The 18,746-nt window shown below is 44.0% G+C and overlaps 1 protein-coding gene across 2 annotated transcripts in view; it reads right to left on the minus strand.

Moving 5' to 3' along the window:
- LOC126299533 (vitellogenin-like) overlaps positions 1–18,746 on the minus strand; it is a 398,678-nt gene that overhangs the window by 326,758 nt on the left and 53,174 nt on the right. For both annotated transcript variants that reach the window (XM_049991515.1, XM_049991514.1), the window contains exons 3-4: positions 13,475–13,623; positions 4,614–4,757 (exon numbers count right to left, since the gene is read on the minus strand). In XM_049991515.1, coding sequence (XP_049847472.1) covers positions 4,614–4,757; positions 13,475–13,623 — 293 coding nt within the window. The remainder of the gene's footprint in view (positions 1–4,613; positions 4,758–13,474; positions 13,624–18,746) is intronic.

The following is an 18,746-nucleotide window of genomic DNA, read 5'->3' on the forward strand; positions in this document are numbered from 1 at the left end:
CATAATTATATTACGAGGCGTTATCCAAACTTTCGGGACTGGTGCTGCCACCTGCTGAAAGCCTTACCTTTGGACTAATGGTGACCATCACCCTCGAAGTAGTTCCCATCCGCACGTACACACCGGTCCTAGCGCTTCTTCCACTGGTCAGATGTGTTCTGGGAGTCCTGTTCTCTGAGGGTGTTTATCACCGCCAGCGAATCTTCTTGAATTCTCTCTAGAGTGTCGAAACTACGGCCTTTCATCTTGAGTTTCGGTTTTGGGAATAGCGCGATGTCGCAAGGTGCCAAATCTGGTGAGTACAGTGAGTGGGGTACAACCGCCATGTTGTTTTTTTGCCAAAAAGGTCCTGGTGAGCGAGGACGTGGGGCGCATTGTCGTGATGCAGCAGCCAGTTCCCTTGAAGCCAAAGTTCGGGCCGTCGTCGGTGCACGTTTTCACAGAGCCGTCGCAAAACGTCACAGTAGTACGAGGAATTAACTGTTTGGTTGCGTGGGACGAATTCTTTGTGCACAGTTCCCTTGGTGTCAAAGAAAATGATGACCATGCTCTTCACATTGCTCTTCATCTGTCTCGCTTTTTTGGGTCTTGGAGACCCTGGGCCCTTCCACTGGGTTGCTTTGTCTCTGGGTCATAACAGTAAATCCAGCTCTCGTCCCCGATGATAACCCGTGACGAGAAGGTTGGATCATCAGATGCGGTCTGACGAAGGTCCGTGCACACTTCAACACGCGCTGTTCTGTTCGCGGATCCATCGTAAAATCGCCATACATCAAACACAGATTTTACGGGAATCACTGAGGACACGCAACATGTCCTCCCAGCTGAATGCCACTCCGCACACTGACTCATCAGACATGCAGCTTTCTCCACCTAGCGGTGCTAAGATCTACTACTCCTACTTTCCAGATGGCAGCACCAGCCCCGAAAATTTTGGATTCCACCTCGTAATCATAGGAGACACACAGAAACAAATCGTACCAACATAAATGAAACGTTCAAAATACCCTCTTGCTTTCGTTCGGTTAGAATTTACTGTAACTGTAAGTCTTAGCGCCAGTGTTTGTTGTTCCGATGGAACGAAGGAATGTTTACAGGTGACTCGCTTAATTGCTTGTTTGATATACGACCAACCTCATCACTCTGCCAGTATCAAGCATGTAGGACCAACTGTTTAGTTTACGTCAGGGAATTTGTTTCCTGTACAGTGCAATGGAAGTATACTCAAATGTGGAGCTGGCAGATGCCCATTTGCTGTACCGATTAGCAGATGGTAATAGCCGTGACGTTGAACGTTTGCATCGGGTGAGATTTCCAGACCGACGGTGCCTCGACAGGAGAACGTCTTAAGCAACTGATCGTCTTAGGGAGCGCCGGAAGCTTAAGTCTATTGCTCGCGACTATGGAGGTGGGAAAGCCTAGAAGAACGAAGACACCTCAAATGGAGGAGGAACTTCGTGTAGTTCACGAAAACTCTAGTGTCAGCGTAAGACAATTGGCTGTAACAATTAATGTTAACCACAAGTCTGTATGGAGAGTGCTACATGAGAACCTGCTATATCCGTACCACGTACAGCGCGTGCACGCACTATCAGCGGCTGAATTTCCTGCACGGGTACGCTTCTGCGAGTGGTTCATTCAACAATGTGTCAACCGCCACTTTAGTGTAAATGTTGAGTTCACGGGTGAGGCATCGTTTCAACGTGGTCAGATGGTAAATTTTCACAATTAGCACGTATGGGCTGTCGATGATCCTCACGAAATTGTGCTATCGCGTCATCAACAAAGGTTTTCATTGTTGGTGACTGTTGGTTAGAGTCTCGTGTTCTTCCACCCAGGCTCAACGAAGAAAATTACCATTCTTCTTACAAAAAAAATCTACGTGTTCTGCTGGAAAGTGTATATTTAAGAATACGACAAAACATATACATTATGCACGATGGAGCACCTTCTCATTTAGACTTAAATGTTCGTAGGCTTCTAAATAAGAGTCTGTTACAGATGGATAGGTGAAGTGGACCAATCCCTTGACCTCCACGCTCTCCGGACCTAAGCCCACTAGACTTTTATTTGTGGGGTATTTGAAAGGTCATGTGTACGGAATCCTGGTACAAGATGTACAGAGTCTTCGTGTCAGTACCGTGGAAGGCTGTGGAACAGTACACAATTTCCCAGTGATACGTCAGCCCAACAGGGATTCAATGCGACGACGGGTTGATGGACATATCCTTGCTAACAGAGGGCATTTTGAACATTTCACTTAGAATAGTGTTTCATATTGTATTGATACATTCTTTTCCTATGTCTCCCATTATTAATGTGTTAAAGAGTTGTAGAAACTGAGCTCTGACAAGGAGACAAAGCGTCTTGGGACCCATGTCAATATAACATATTTTCTTACACCCTGTGTTTGTACAACACGGAATATAAATGATAATAATAATTTACGGCTTTTAAGGTTAGAGATAACTAATTTACCATTTTATGCCTTCATGTTACGATAGTTACGGGCAGTCCGACGTGGTCGTGAACTAAGTATGTATTACACACTTATATATGAAATGTTTGAAAAAAGCGTACTACATCCTGATAGGAGGAAGTACTGGTCGAAACTAAAAGATATGGGCCTTTTACTTCTGTCGAGAACGGCCAGTACACAGCGGTTCAGTATGCCTTCCCATTTAAGTACAGTGCTCATTTCTTGTTGGTCGTGTTTTTCTCTGTACTTAGCCCTCTGACTGTGATGCTGTTGTCAGACTTGACACTTACGCTTATCTCCGGCATTAACAATTTATACGTATCTTAAACTTATCCCCTACATTAACAATTCTGTACATATCGTGTCCAGGTTGTGCTGGCGTCAAAACAAGATTAGTGATAACAAAGATTATTAGTGAGGGATGGACTGGTCTGCAAGGTCCAGTGACTTCCCCGTTCAACTGAACTTAATCCCTTAGATTTATGACTATGGCAACATTTAAAGACATTGGTGTTTTTCTCAGCAATCGATAACATTACACGAGCGCGTGTCCCATGCGTGTGACCAAATCCGAGGGCAGCCAGGTGTGTCCTCACGAGTTTGAGGAGCGCTGAAATATGTTTGGGTATGAGTGCTAACATCACTGAGCACCTCCTGTGGTGTCAACGAATAGATGGCTACAGAATACTGAAGTATTGTTCTATGTATGTTAGCCCAGTACTTAGCCATATCTGCAACTTTTCCTTTAGGAGTGGTCGGTTTCCTGGCCGATTAAAGTACTCGGTAGTGAAGCCACTTTATAACAAGGGAGACAGGGATAATGTTGACAATTATAGACCTATTTCTATGTCATCGGTGTTTGCTGAAGTTATCGAGAAGGTTGTATATACAAGGTTACTGGAGCATTTAAACTCACATAATTTGCTGTCAAATGTTCAGTTTGGTTTTAGAAATGGTTTAACAACTAAAAATGTTATATTTTCTTTTCTCTGTGAGGTTTTGGACGGATTAAATAAAAGGTTGCGAACGCTAGGTGTTTTCTTTGATTTAAAGAAGGCTTTTGACTGTGTTGACGAAAGCAGAACGTAATTCTCCGCAATATTGAGAGTGGTAGTGATGTTCAGCCCCAATGGGGCACTGTTAAGTGGGGCGTTCCCCAAGGATCGGTGCTAGGGCCATTGCTGTTTCTTATTCATATATATGATATGCCTTCTAGTATTACAGGTGATTGAAACAGTATCAAATAATGTAGTTCATGAAATAAGTACGTGGCTTGTGGAAAATAATTTGATGCTAAATCACAGTAAGACTCAGTTTTTACAGTTTCTAACTCACAATTCAACAAGAACCGATATTTTGATCAGACAGAATGGGCATATTATAAGCGAGACGGAACAGTTCAAGTTCCTAGGCGTTCGGAAAGATAGTAAGCTGTTGTGGAAAGCCCATGTCGAGGATCTTGTTCAGAAACTAAATGCTGCTTTATTTACCATTAGAACAGTATCTGAAATAAGTGCCACTTCAACACGAAAAGTAATATTTTCATACGCTTATGTCGTATGGTATTATTTTTTGGGGTAATTCTTCTGATTCAAAAAGGGTGTTTTTGGCTCAAAAGCGTGCTGTTCGAGCTGAGCTTTCACTCAGTTAATACTAGGCTGAAATCAAATCTGCATGTGGCATGCACTTCCTTGGCTCTTGTGCAGAAAGGAGAGCAGTATTCTGCTGCATCCATTTTCAATAAGCTACCACAAGAACTCCAAAATCTTAGCAGTAGCCCAAACTCTTTTAAATCTAAATTCCTCATGGCTCATTCCTTCTATTCTGTCGAGGAGCTCCTGGAAGAGCTAAAAAATTAAGCAAATTCCAGTGTTACATTGTTGATTTTCTTTATTTAAACTTACGACTTGTCACCTGAATATGTTTTTTTTTATATTTCATTTTATCAGTTTCTAATATCGTGTTGTAATTTCATGTATTGACTCGTTCCATGACCATGGAGACTTCTCCTTAATTTGGTCCCACGGAACAATAAATAAAAAGAAGTAAGAATGATCCACATCTCAATAACCCTTAGTTTCCCGACTGTTTTCTAGCTAGCCCCTTCCCGCAGCAATTGGATAGAGGTACTCACGAGGCCGTCGTCCAGCTTGAGGATGGTGGTCTGCCTGCTGAGCGGCAGCTCGCGGTAGGCGTCGTCGTCGGCCACGTCGGGCAGTTTGTCCCACCAGCTGTTGACCACCTGCGTGTGCGACTTGGCGTACGTCACGTTCTCCATCTGAAACAACCACACACGCAACTTGCACTATCCTCTCGTGTTCTCCTCGATGTCTGCTTCAATGTGTGGGTGTGGCTGTTAGTTCAATGACTGACACCATATATTAGAAGACAGGACAAGAGAGTAGACGAGAAGAACAGAGAAAGTGGGTGCTTACTCATGCATAAACCGTCATCCAAGAAACTACAGAGGATACACAAGTTTTAAGAAAGAAGGTAAAGCAATCGTCAGTCTGCAGGTTTCGTACTGTACATCACATTGCACTACCAGCCACAGTCCTATTCGTGACAATCTGCCCTCACCTTCACAAAGCCAATCGTGAGGACACCTAGCTACAACTAGGCATTTTGGATATAAAAAATGAAATGATCACACGGCATTGTTGGCCGGCAGGCCCCATGCGGGGGAGTTCGGTCGCCGTATTTCAAGTCCTTTTTAGTTGACGAGACTGTTTTTTAAACTTTATAAACTTTTATTTACAAAATAGCAATTTTCGTTATACAAGACAATCCGTTCTGTGCCTTTACTTTTCTGTTATTGTCCAGGTAATTATTTCATTTGGTGATTTTATATTTTTCGAGTGTCTGTCAGACTGAGTTCGTTAGTAGTTTCTTAAGCTGTTTATTATTTCGATTTAGCGTTTTCTGAGTCTGGATGCACTACATTTGTACATGTGGCAGAAGGAATTTGGAATAAGTATTAATTGCAAGATCTAGATAGTTACAGAGAATAATTGATTTCGGCGACTTGCGAGTCAATGATGATGAAAAACACACAGCACCCAGTCATCTCGAGGCAGAGAAAACATCTAACAGCGCCGGGAATCGAACCCTGGAACCCCTTGCGCGGGAAGCGAAAACGCTACCACAAGGCCACGAGCGGCAGACATTTCGGACGAACAATAAGTATTACCATCGTTAGGTATCTGCATGAGTCTAAGGACCACTTGGAGATCAAACTTCAACCTTTGTGTTATCAGTGTGACAATTACGAACTAAGCCATCATGTACCCAATAGCTGATCTGAACATTAGCCAAAAGCAGACAATAAAAATGTAACCTTGAAACCGTTTATCTCTAATTCCTACCCCTTGCAAAAAGCTCACGAAATTAAAATAGTGATTTTCATTTCACTTTCTTTAAATATGTTACACAACTTCACTTACGAAAAAGCTTCTACGGATACCGATTGTCTGAATCGCATCTATTTGGAGATACAATATTTCTGCTTCTGTTGGATAAAGGAAATAAGTAAATTTTCCGCAGAATGGAACTTTTACGCTACATTGTAATACGACACTTCTTGACAGATAAGGGTGTATTAAGCTTATCCGCTACAGATGTTGTTGTATTCCGTGATTATATAGCGTAAGGTGGGTTAAAGCCGACCTAGTAACTTATTATGGCTATAAAACGCTTACCCGAGGTCGTATCTTAACGTTATATACATCAAATTATAGGTAATATAAAGAAGTAACTGTTTGCAAAATATTTTTGGTATACCATTAATAGTTTTTGAGATATACGTATTTTAAGAAACGTCCATTTTTGCCATTTTCAAAAATGCTGGGGTAAATCCGCCCGCTATTTTTTTGGCTGATTTTGCACAGAAATAGTTCTAAATGAACGCTTTTTGGGAAATAATTATAAGCAATTATGTTTTTTACATAAATGAACAAATATATTCAAAACATAACAATGTTTAGAGTACTACATGTACTGAAAGTTAAATGAACGTAAATTTTAATTGAAAAAAGATGATTTGATTGCACGGCGGTGCACAGCAATGTCGCTCTCTGAATTTAAAAATCACGAGCGATAGCTCGTAAAGGCATTCCCATTTGCATTGCAGCAACTGCTCGGCAAATATTTTGATTGCGTTTTGTCGTTTTTCGTTTGTAATTCTGTACCATTTTTCTAAAAATAAACAAAATTTCACTTTGTTTACATAAATAAATAATTCCATACACATAAACGATAAAAAATATGCGGTCATATTTAACCCACCATTTAGCGATCGTATTTACCCCACCATGCCATATTTCATTTAACACACATATAAACAATTTACACGACATTTCCAACAAAAACGATACATACACTGAGTAGGCCACTAAATGCACTACAAAAATCACTTACCGTTTGTTTTGTGATCGTTTTATTTAATAAGGTAAATATAGAGAATCAATTAAATTGAAACAAACACTTGTTGTCTTTTGGGTGTCTAAATGTCAAATGCACCAGAGCTCTGAAGCTGACATTTTCGTTATTTCGAATGCTCTGTATGGTAATACTAATGCGAAATCGCTCCGCTTTGCCGTTTCCCACAAATAGAGGGTACTCGGGTTTACCCACCCGGTGGGATTTACCCCACCTTACCCTATTAATTCGACTGGAAACCAGATGCTTGCCTTTGCGGGCAAGGATCTTAACGACTGATCTTTCAATGCACAACACACAGTCTCCTTCCTCTTTAAAAGCTTCCGTTCTGACAGTACCTCTCTTCTACTTTGCAAACTTCACAAAACCCTTCTGTACACATTGCTGGAATAACAGCCCACACTACAAGGTCGCTGGTGTTTCTTGACACCTTTTGGAAAACAAACTTCTCAGAGGGTTGACAGGAAGTAGAGCCTTACAGCAAGTACTGCGAGAGTTAGCACGAAACAGCCAATTGATGTGCCTACGTTTTGCTCTAGATGTTAAATGGACGAACATTCTGCTTGTAAAATAATTCTGAGAAATGGTTTTGGAGCTCGCGAAACTGGGGGCCAGCCGCCAACCATCACGAGCTTACGACGGAAGTCGTGGGCGCTGGCTGCCGTGCAGCTTAAAAAAGTGTTGCGCGAATGAAGTTGGGAGTGGGTGATCTTCAGTGATCAATAAACTTGTTTTCCGGATTTTCCGACAAGGGGAGCGACTTAATGAGTGAATATTTGCTAAATTGACAGAAGTCTCGTTTCATCTCACCGGGTCGAAGACACTCGTTCGGTAAAACACCGTATTCTGCTGCGTGAATGAGTCCCGAACTGCCTGCTGCACATCTTCGTCCTATAGGAATCGGCGACCCTTCAAGGCCTTTTTTAAGGTGTCAATGGTGCTATAATAGCATGGGCATAGATCAGAATCATAGGGCGGGTGCTAGACAGTCTCGTACTTCAGTTGGCCTAACGTCTGCGTCACGACATTTGCGATACGGAGATGTGCGTTATCATGAAGCAGTTGCACACCCTGTCTTGATTCCACAATGGTGATTTTCGACAGACATGCTACCCCATAGGCCTACACATTCTTCATTCTCCGATGGACGTCTCCCGGTGTTTGTCCTTTGGCAGCTAAGAAAAGAATAACAGCACATTGGTCCTGTTTGGGCGCATCTGGTGAAAACGTCCCATAGTTCATGTTTACGCATTAACTGCACGCACGTCGGAAAGATATGAATGCCAGACTAATCGCTTGCCTACATGCCGGTGCTTACACACCCGCATTTGAGCCGTGCTGCGTTGCGTATACGCTGCAGCAACGCCCTCAGACTTGTAACTGGTTTTAGATAGTACTTGTACTACAAATGATGCCGTGCGGGGTAGTCGCTTGGCCTCCCTGCCACAGTTCGCACCCCCTCCCCCCTCCCCAAATCCCGTCGTCGGAGGTTCGAGTCCCCCCTTGGACATGGGCAAGGGCGTGTGCGTTGTCTGTTGTCCGTAGCGTAATTTAGTTTAAGTTAGATGAAGTAGTGTGTAGGCCTAGGGGACGATGACCTCAGAAGTTTGGTCCCATAGAAACTTACCAAAAATTACCAAAAAACATATACAAATTTGATTTCAGTCTCTAATTGCTGGTGTGTAGTAGTTTAATAAAGTAATAGATAGGCTATTAACCTCATACTGTGTTTAGGTTTTTTATTGGTAATGCCACGTAGCGCTCTGTATGAAAATCACTGGCTGTGCTGTGTGCAGTCTGTGGCGGGTTTGCAGTGTTGTCTGCCATTGTAGTGTTGGGCAGCGGCAGCTGGATGTGAACAGTGCGTAGCGTTGCGCAGTTGGAGGTGGGCCGCCAGCAGTGGTGGATGTCGGGAGAGAGATGGCGGAGTTTTGAAACTTGTAAGACTGGATGTCATGAACTGCTATATACATTATGACTTTTGAACACTATTGAGGTAAATACGTTGTTTGTTCTCTATCAAAATCTTTCATTTGCTATCTATGCCTGTCAGTAGTTAGTGCCTTCCGTAGATTGAATCTTTTACTTAGCTGGCAGTAGTGGCGCTCGCTGTATTGCAGTAGTTTGAGTAACGAAGATTTTTGTGAGGAAAGTGATTTGTGATACGTATAGGTTAATTTATTCAGGACCATTCTCTTGTAGGGATTACTGAAAGTCAGATTGCGTTGCGCTTAAAAAAAAAAAAAATTGTGTGTCAGTTTAAGCACAGTCATGTGCAATTTTTCTAAGGGGGTGTTTCAACTGTCAGAATTTTATCGACTGCAACAGTTTTAAATTGCAATAGAATATCGTTCCCAGGTTCACGACCATGTCGTACCTGGAACACTTTTGCACATATAGGAAAACCTTACCTTTCCAGAGTAATTTTTATAACTCTAGAAAATGACTGCAGCACACAAAAAGTGAACGCTAGCGTTTAAAAATGGAGTAAGAAAATATATTAAACTCCTACTACAGGGCTGGCTACAGGCTAACGTTTGAAAAGTGATCCTACTAAAGCACTCTACATAAAGAACTATGCAGAAAGGCCAACATCTTAATTTCTCCCACACACATCTCATGAAATGACCACGACAGGAAAAGCAAAAAATAAAGCTCTTGCGGGAACTTACAGACAGTGTCTCTTACCAGCTACCATTAGCGAATGGAACAGGAAAAGGGACGGGATGGATGATAGTGACACTAGAATTACACTCCGCCATACATCGTGAGGTGGCTTACATATGGAAATATCGATATTTGGCAGCGAGATAAGCGGAGCTCCTGCACTCAGCATTCTGCCTCCTCGTGTTAAGCTTCCGCCCCCACGCAAGGAGATCCAGTGAGAGCATCACTGCAGGCAGCAGTCCGAGATAACCTCGGTGGCCTCTAGTTCAGCAGTAGCTGAGGCTGCAGTAATCTGCAGATCACGCGTGACCTCTCGACACGGTCTCCACGTGCCACCAGGGCGTCGCTTTTGAAATCAGCCTTCTCACGTTTGTGTGATCTGAAGACATAAAGGTACCAACCAGGTCCAGAACGAAATCCTCACACTTTACAGATACGGCCACTCCACAACTTTAAATCGGACCGGTGTCCGGCCCCGGTAGCTGAGTGGTCAGCGCGACAAACTGTCAATCCTAAGGGCCCGGGTTCGATTCCCGGCTGGGTCGCAGATTTTCAACACTCAGGGTTGTCCTAATCATCATCATTTCATCCCCGTCGACGCGTAAGTCGCCGAAGTGGCATCAAATCGAAAAAGACTTGCACCCAGCGAGCGGTCTATCCGACGGTAGCCCCTAGTCACACGACATTTACATTTACTTATCAAACGAGTAAGGTTCTCCGGATTTCATTCAAATTTTGCGATAGCTTCGTAACTTGAGGGGCTTTCTTTTGTGTGATTACCACATTTATGTAAAAGACAAATGAATAAAATCAGTAGTTCTACCATCGTTTTCTCAAGTGTTTAATTCAACCTTGTCCATCACGCCTTGGTTCTTACCAAGACTGTTTTTCGAGGCCCTCCTTCACATCTAAATTCATACCCGGCAAAACACTGTTCCATTCGCGTATGGAGCGCTTAATGCCTCCTTGTGTACAGTAATTAGTCTAATCTCGTCTTCAGAACCTATGGCAGCGGTGCGTAGGGGCTGTAGCGTATTTCCTGGAGTCCTTTAGAAATACAGTATTTTAGTTTAGATTTTTCAGCATTTTCTTGACGTTCTCTTGTGTGCCAAGCAAGCCTGAGACAATTTTCGGTGTCCTTCGTTTCACGCTTTCAGTATCGTTTGTAGCCCTATTTGGTGCTGGTTCACACAGTCCAGCTGTTCTGTAGCGCCTAACTACGCAGGGGAGACGGTTGAGCACACACCCAGTGTCGTGAATGCAGGATATGGGAATGAAAAGACATTAAAAAACCTAGCGCTGCCATATTAGATGACTGAATGAGGCCATCAGAGACGGAACACAAGCTCGGATTGGTGAAGTTTGGGCTGAAAATCAGTCCTTGACTTCATCAAGGCGTAGTGAGAGTTCGATTGGCGAAGGTCAATCCAGATAGAAAGAGATAGTTTTGTTATTATTCAGCGGCGAACGACGCAGGCAGCAGTCGTCGCAGCTCACTGAATTGTGCGCTACAGCGTAGGTGAGCCCCATCGTTCCTCCATTAGAAATAATATACTTCATTCACGTCACTCCATTACATTTGTCATGCGACAGCCTCGACCGTACTTAGAAAAATTCAATCGAATAATTATTCAAGTTGAGTAGGCGCGGCTCTCAGCCATTCTGCCGAGTAAATAACATTCTTAGAGAAAAGAGATAAAAGAGCTTTCCCACACTTTGTACATAAATTTCATAATCAGGATTCCTATCCATAAAAGGTCCTATTCCGAAAAGAACCTGGAAATTCGTGTATCAGTTTATAAATAAAAGTTTCACTTGATTTTCTCAGATTTTACAATAAATAATATTTTCCGTTCGTGGAGAGGGATAGTTCCAGTGACGCTCTAGAAGCAGGAACATGTAGCAGGAGCGAGTGCGCTCGTGCGTGTACGCAGAGAGTGGGGAACGAAGTCTCTACTCAGTACTGCACTGAGAGACTGCTGACGTTTTTCAGGCATTTCTTTTTGGTACGTTAGGAGCGTCTCTCTGACTTCTGTAGTAGTGTGGGGTGGAAATTGCTTCTTGCAGGAGCCAAAGGGTACTTGTCAGATCAATCCGTTCTGCAACTCAACATAACACCCACATGCTGACACTGCACGGCCCTCTCGTTCACCGGACCTCACAATATGTAACTTTTTGTTGGGAGTTATCTGAGAAACAATGATTACCAACATAACCCTCCTCGAACAATTGAAGCCCTGAAAGAGAGGATCCGGCATGAGGTAATTCAGATCCCACTGGCAATGCTGCGCAATGTGATGAGTCACTACAAGGTCTGGCTTGAGGAATTCGTGGATCCAATCAAACGCCATCTTACTGGAGTTATCTTCAAGAAATAACCAATGTTTTACTATTGCAGAAAATGCTTTTCCATGTCCACTACTGGCCATTAAAATTGCTACACCACGAAGATGACGTGCTACAGACGCGAAATTTAACCGACAGGAAGAAGATGGTGTGATATGCAAAAGATTAGCTTTTCAGAGCATTCACACAAGGTTGGCGCCGGTGGCGACACCTACAATGTGCTGACATGAGGAAAGTCTCCAACCGGTTTCTCATACACATGCCTGGTGAAACGTGTTGTGATGCCTCGTGTACGGACGAGAAATGCGTACCATCACGTTTCCGACTTTGATAAAGGTCGGATTGTAGCCTATCGCGATTGCAGTTTATCGTATCGCGACACTGCTGCTCGCGTTGGTCTAGATCCAATGACTGTTAGCACAATATGGAATCGGTGGGTTCAGGAGGGTAATACGGAACGCCGTGCAGGATCCCAACGGCCTCATCTCACTAGCAGTCGAGATGATAGGCATCTTATCTTCATGGCTGTTACGGATCGTGCCGCCACGTCTCGATCCCTGAGTCAACAGATGGGGACGTTTGCAAGACAACAACCATCTGCACGAACAGTTCGACGACGTTTGTAGCATCATGGACTATCAGCTCGGAGACCATGGCTGCGGTTACCCTTGACGCTGCATCACAGACAGGAGCGCCTGCGATGGTGTACTCAACGACGAACCTGGGTGCACGAATGGCAAAACGTCATTTTTTCGGATGAATCCAGGTCCTGTTTACAGCATCGTGATGCTCGCATCCGTGTTTGCTGACATCGCGGTGAACGCATATTGGAAGCGTGTATTCGTCATCGCGTGATGGTATGGAGTGCCATTGGTTACACGTCTCGGTCACCTCTTGTTCACATTTACGGCACTTTGAACAGTGGACGTTACATTTCAGATGTGTTACGATACGACCCGTGGCTCTACCCTTCATTCGATCCCTGCGAAACCCTACATTTCAGCAGGATAATGGACGACCGTATGTTGCAGGTCCTGTACGGGCCTTTCTGGATACTGAAAATGTTCGACTGCTGCCCTGGTCAGCACATTCTCCAGATCTCTCACCAATTGAAAACGTCTGGTCAACGGTGGCCGAGCAACTGGCTCGTCACAACATGCCAGTCACTACTCTTGATGAACTGTGGTATCGTGTTGAATCTGCGTGGGCAGCTGTACCTGTACACTCCATCCAAGCTCTGACTCAATGCCCAGGCGTATCAGGGCCGTTATTACCGCCAGAGGTGGTTGTTCTGGGAACTGATTTCTCAGGATCTATGCACCCAAATTGCGTGACAATGTAATCACATGTCAGATCTAGTATAATATATTTGTCCAATGAAAACCCGTTCATCATCTGCATTTCTTCTTGGTGTAGCAATTTTAATGGCCAGTAGTGCATTTTAAGATCGTGAAATTTTGCTCTATATACGATACTGGAATTTTCCCGTGTGAAGTGTGTACTGCAACATAAACCCCGGGTTCTGAGGTAGGAAGAAATGCGCACCTGGAGGAGCAGCGTGTTGTCGCGCGGCACCTGGATGCGCAGGCGGCCCCGGTACTGGAAGCCCGCCACCTGCTTGTTGAGGCTGGGGAGGTGCGCCACGCACCGGCCGTCCAGCAAGTACTCGTACTCCTGGCGAGCCCGCCACATCCCTGCAACAGTGCAGCCAACCAAACAATAAGTCTCTGTTCATCCATCATGGACGTGGGACAGCGCATGGTCAAATATTTAACAAAGAAATTCGCCAAACAGCCGTGCAAATTGAGAAGTTATTTTATTATGTATTCATTACCAGTTTCGGCAACCCGGTATGCCAGTATGCCATGTTGGAACACGTGAGGCAATACTGACCCTACGACGTATCTTAGACAATAGATTAAGGAAAGGATTCTTGAGTTTCTCCCGGCGTATTTGGTAATCAAAATATCCACTGCCGGTCTACAGTGTCCAGCGGGCACAATATTTAGGCGATCATACACGTTGCCATCATCACGTGAACTGACGGACTGAGTTCCTGTGAACGATTCCTACAAGGAGATCAGCGTTGACCCTACAAAGAGTGTGGAGAACAACACGAGGTCGCTTCTCAAGGACGCAGATTTACCGGAGGGTGACGCTAAGAAATTGTTACCCCAAGGTCCGGTACCGCCTAGACTGTATGGACTCCCGAAGGTTCACAAAGAGGGGGTACCATTACGCCCCATTGTCAGCAACATCAGGGCACCTACATATTTGTTGGCCAAATACCTGACGGGAATATTAAGTCCTTATGTGGGTAAATGCCCTCATCACATCCATAACTCGGTGGATTTTGTTAAACGCCTTGACAGCTTCAGGTTGGATGAGTCAGATATCATAGTGATTTTTGACGTCGGTTCCTTGTTTACGAGGGTACCACTGCGAGAGTCACTAGAATTGATTAGTCAGAAGTTTGACGAGAAGACCACTGAACTTTTTAGGCAAGTCTCGACTTCCACGTATTTTCTTTTTAATGGAGAATACTACGAACAAACGGAGGGAGTCGCCATGGGTAGCCCACTCTCACCGGTGGTAGCGAATTTGTACATGGGGAACTTCGGGGAGGAAGCCCTGTCGTCGTCACCCGAATGGAAACCTACTTGCTTTTTCCGTTACGTGGACGACAAGTTCGTCATCTGGCCACATGGTACGGATAAACTCCTTGACTTCCTTACACATCTAAACTCCATACACTCCAACATCAAATTCACTATGGAGACTAAAACGGAGGGTAAATTACCTTTCCTTGACGTCTTGGTCAAGAGAAGGGCTACGACACCCTAGGTCATGGGGTGTAACGGAAGACAACGCACACTGACCTGTATTTGCACGCAGACAGCTGCCACCGCCCTTCACAGAGGAATGGGGTACTTAAAACTCTAGTACATAGGGCGCGCACTATCTCTGACGCAGAGAGTCTACGCCAGGAATTGGAACATCTGAGAACTGTATTTCGAAAAAATGGGTACTAAGAGTGGCAAATTCAACGTGCTCTCCGCCCAACCACTACAGCACAAGCTGTGCAGATGGATGAAATCACGAGGGAGGAGGTAGGCACTGCGTTTATTCCATATACAGGCGCACTCTCGGGGAAAATCGCCCGCATTTTGAAGAAACACGGGGTCGGAACTGTGTTTTGTCCTCCGAATAAAACTCGTGCACTGGTGGGGAGCTCCAAAGATGACCTCGGTTTGAGGAAGGCCGGCGTGTACCAGATTCCGTGTCAATGTGGCAAGTCGTATATTGGTCAGACGATGCTTACCGTCGAGGATCGATGCCGTGAACACCAGAGGCACACTCGACTGATGTATCCGAGCAAGTCGGCGGTCGCTGAACATTGTTTGCCGGAAAATCACGCTATGGAGTATGAACGCACGAGGATTCTGGTACAGACGTCGAGATACTGGGACAGCGTTGTTAGAGAGGTCATCGAAATTCGCACCAATGACGACCTCATAAACCGTGACTGTGGCTATAATCTTAGCAAGGCTTGGGAACCAGCGATTGGGTTAATCAAGAGTAAATCGAGCAAGCGTGTAGTTGTGCCGACCACGGTGGACAGAGCCATCACACCGAAGTCATCTCAGACGCCGTCGCAGTCTGTTCCACCGTGCGATCGTGGCGCGGGGCGCGGACGGCGTAAGGAGCGCACCGCGGGCGGAGGGTATTTAAAGCGGCCACCGCCGCGACCGAACCCACTTCCCTCTGAGCCATAGAGTACGGATCTCCGTGCCGGCACGTTTACAGGAGCTCAGTCCGTCAGTTCACCTGATGATGGCGACATGTATGATCACCGAAATATTGTGCCCGTTGGACACTGTAGACCGGCAGTACACCCGTGGATATTTTGATTATGAGATTAAGGTAATGCAAACCTACGTTTCTAGCATTTGTAGACTTAGAGAAAGCTTTTGACAATGTTGACTGGAATACTCTCTTTCAAATTCTAAAGATGGCAGGGGTAAGATACAGGGAGCGAAAGGCTATTTACAATTTGTACAGAAACCAGATGGCAGTTATAAGAATCGAGGGGCATGAAAGGGAAGCAGCGGTTGGGAAGGGAGTGAGACAGGGTTGTAGCCTCTCCCCGATGTTATTCAATCTGTATGTTGAGCAGGTAGTAAAGGAAACAAAAGAAAAATTCGGAGTAGGTATTAAAATCCATGGAGAAGAAATAAAAACTTTGAGGTTCGCTGATGACATTGTAATTCTGCCAGAGACAGCAAAGGACTTGGAAGAGCAGTTGAACGGAATGGACAGTGTCTCGAAAGGATGATATAAGATGAACATCAACAAAAGCAAAACTAGGATAATGGAATGTAGTCGAATTAAGTCGGGTGATGCTGAGGGAGTTAGATTAGGAAATGAGACACTTAAAGTAGTAAAGGAGTTTTGGTATTTGGGGAGCAAAATAACTGATGATGGTCGAAGTAGAGAGGATATAAAATGTAGACTGGCAATGGCAAGGAAAGCGTTTCTGAAGAAGTGAAATTTGTTAACATCGGGTATAGATTTAAGTGTGGTGCTACAGAAGAATGCTGAAGATTAGATGGGTAAATCACATAACTAATCAGGAGGTGTTGAAGAGGATTGGGGAGAAGAGAAGTTTGTGGCACAACTTAACACCCATTTAGTATTGGAGAGCAGCTTGGAGGGTAAAAATCATAGAGGGAGACCAAGAGATGAGTGCACTAAACAGATTCAGAAGGATGTAGGTTGCAGTAGATACGTGGAGATGAAGAAGCTTGCACAGGATATAGTAGCATGGAGAGGTGCATCAAACAAGTCTCTGGACTAAAGACGACAACAACAACATGTATTGTGAAGCTTACCTACGATTATTTGCACTTAGTCATTGAGGGCCTTTTCGTGTTCTATTACATGCAGTGTTGCAGACTTAATCAGTCAACTAGTCACAAAGATAAGTAAACCTTTTTAACTCATTTGTGTGAATTTGTTACTAATTTGTTGGAGTGTTGTAGAAGCCTCGTTCTCCTATCGTGTTACCTGACCCTGTGGCATAGTTGTGTAATAGTTGCAGGGAGGAATCGCCTTAACGGTGTGCTGCCCCAGAAGGCGTTTCACGAACTGACAAGCTCGGCCTATCGCAGCAACAGTGGCAACTCGGCCTCCACAGCAGTGCCGACGAGGCCTTTACAAAACTGGTGGCGAGGGTTTACAAAATCGTGAATTCTCCAAGTGCTTTCTTCGAGCTGCAGTCAAATCTTGGAAGGAATCACTTGAGAATTCACGACATTCAGAAACAGATGGCCCCAGTATGCCAATATCGATCATTTTTGAGACGTCCATATGGAGCCTGAATATGGCATATTGAATTGCCGAAACTCGTAGCGAATATAAAATAACTTCTCAATTTGCACCGCTATTTTGATAAATTTCTTCGTTAAACAATCAGTCCGTCGTATTCCGTGGATACTAAGGAACGGGGTCTCCAGACTGTAGGGCTAAAACACAAGGACAATGAAATGACTTAACATTATGATGTTGCTATTTTATTGTAATGCTAACATTAATTAAATTAAAACCTAATGTATTAATTTCAAATAGAAATTCTGCAACAAAAAGTTATTTGATTCAGTTTTAGACCCGCCACATGCCTTATAAAACATATAACATGCTTCCGCAAGTTGTTGTACATATGTGTAGCCATCTAACTGTCTTCATTCTATATTAATGTTAAGTCGTCGAAGTGTTTGTGGAGGTTGTTGCTTGTCCATATTCGAGCGTGTCTTTGTTTTTTTTTTTTTTTGAGAAAAAATGTAAATAACGACAATGGACGTTAATGAGTGTACGTACTGTGAACCAACTGTCATAATATCAAGTTTTTGACGAGGCCTCTGCAGGGCGTTTCAAAAATACTGTAACATATAATTCTCATAATATGCTTCTGTAATCATTGCCTAATTGCATAAAATTAGAATATAATTGTAAAAAGAGAGAATCTCTCAACCCGCCCAGATAGCGAAGCGCGCTAACGCTCTGTTTCTAAGATATGGGAATATAAGCCAGTACAGGATCGAATCCGTCTCGCGATTTAACGAGGGTTGGTGAGCCAGCCAGCCTGGCTGCGGTTTTTAGGCGGTTTTCCATATACAACTTCGTAAATACCGGTCTGCTCCCCACATCCAGACTCAGATAAGCGCTACGCAAACTTTTAGAAAACGTTTTCACATTCGAACATTGAATTTTCAATAGACGTGGACAGATGGGGTACATGGCATCCATCAAGGGGTAAGTTGCGTGGTCAGCAAAGGGCATCAGGACACGCATTGTCGCTAACAACACTCAAAACCCATATAAAAATCCCGACCCCGTAAAATACTGCTAATAACAATGAAGATCAACAAATCTCTCAGATGAAATGCTCTGCTTCTTTTCCCAACATTTGGTATGGGAATTAACAATATGTCCCTTTAAATATTCCGATCCAAGTTGTGGAGAAACGGGCAACATCACGGGAACCATCGCTGAGAACACAAATACAATCTTTAATAGAAGAATGCTTCACATTAAGTACGCTTAGACCTTTAGAAACGGTTATTACATGGGAATGTAGATGCAGTAAGCGACCGTTACCACCACTTCGGTTATTTTGTGTTTCGTTTATTTGCGTGATAGAAATCTTCTCAGTGTTTAGTGAGAACAATTTACGTGTGCAGCAATAAGAATGCAGTGGGAATGCATTTACATCTGTTGGACGAGTGTTATGGAAACAAACACTCCAAACCGACGTTTC

The sequence above is a fragment of the Schistocerca gregaria genome, chromosome X (assembly GCF_023897955.1).
Source record: "Schistocerca gregaria isolate iqSchGreg1 chromosome X, iqSchGreg1.2, whole genome shotgun sequence".
In the NCBI taxonomy this organism is placed as follows: domain Eukaryota; kingdom Metazoa; phylum Arthropoda; class Insecta; order Orthoptera; family Acrididae; genus Schistocerca; species Schistocerca gregaria.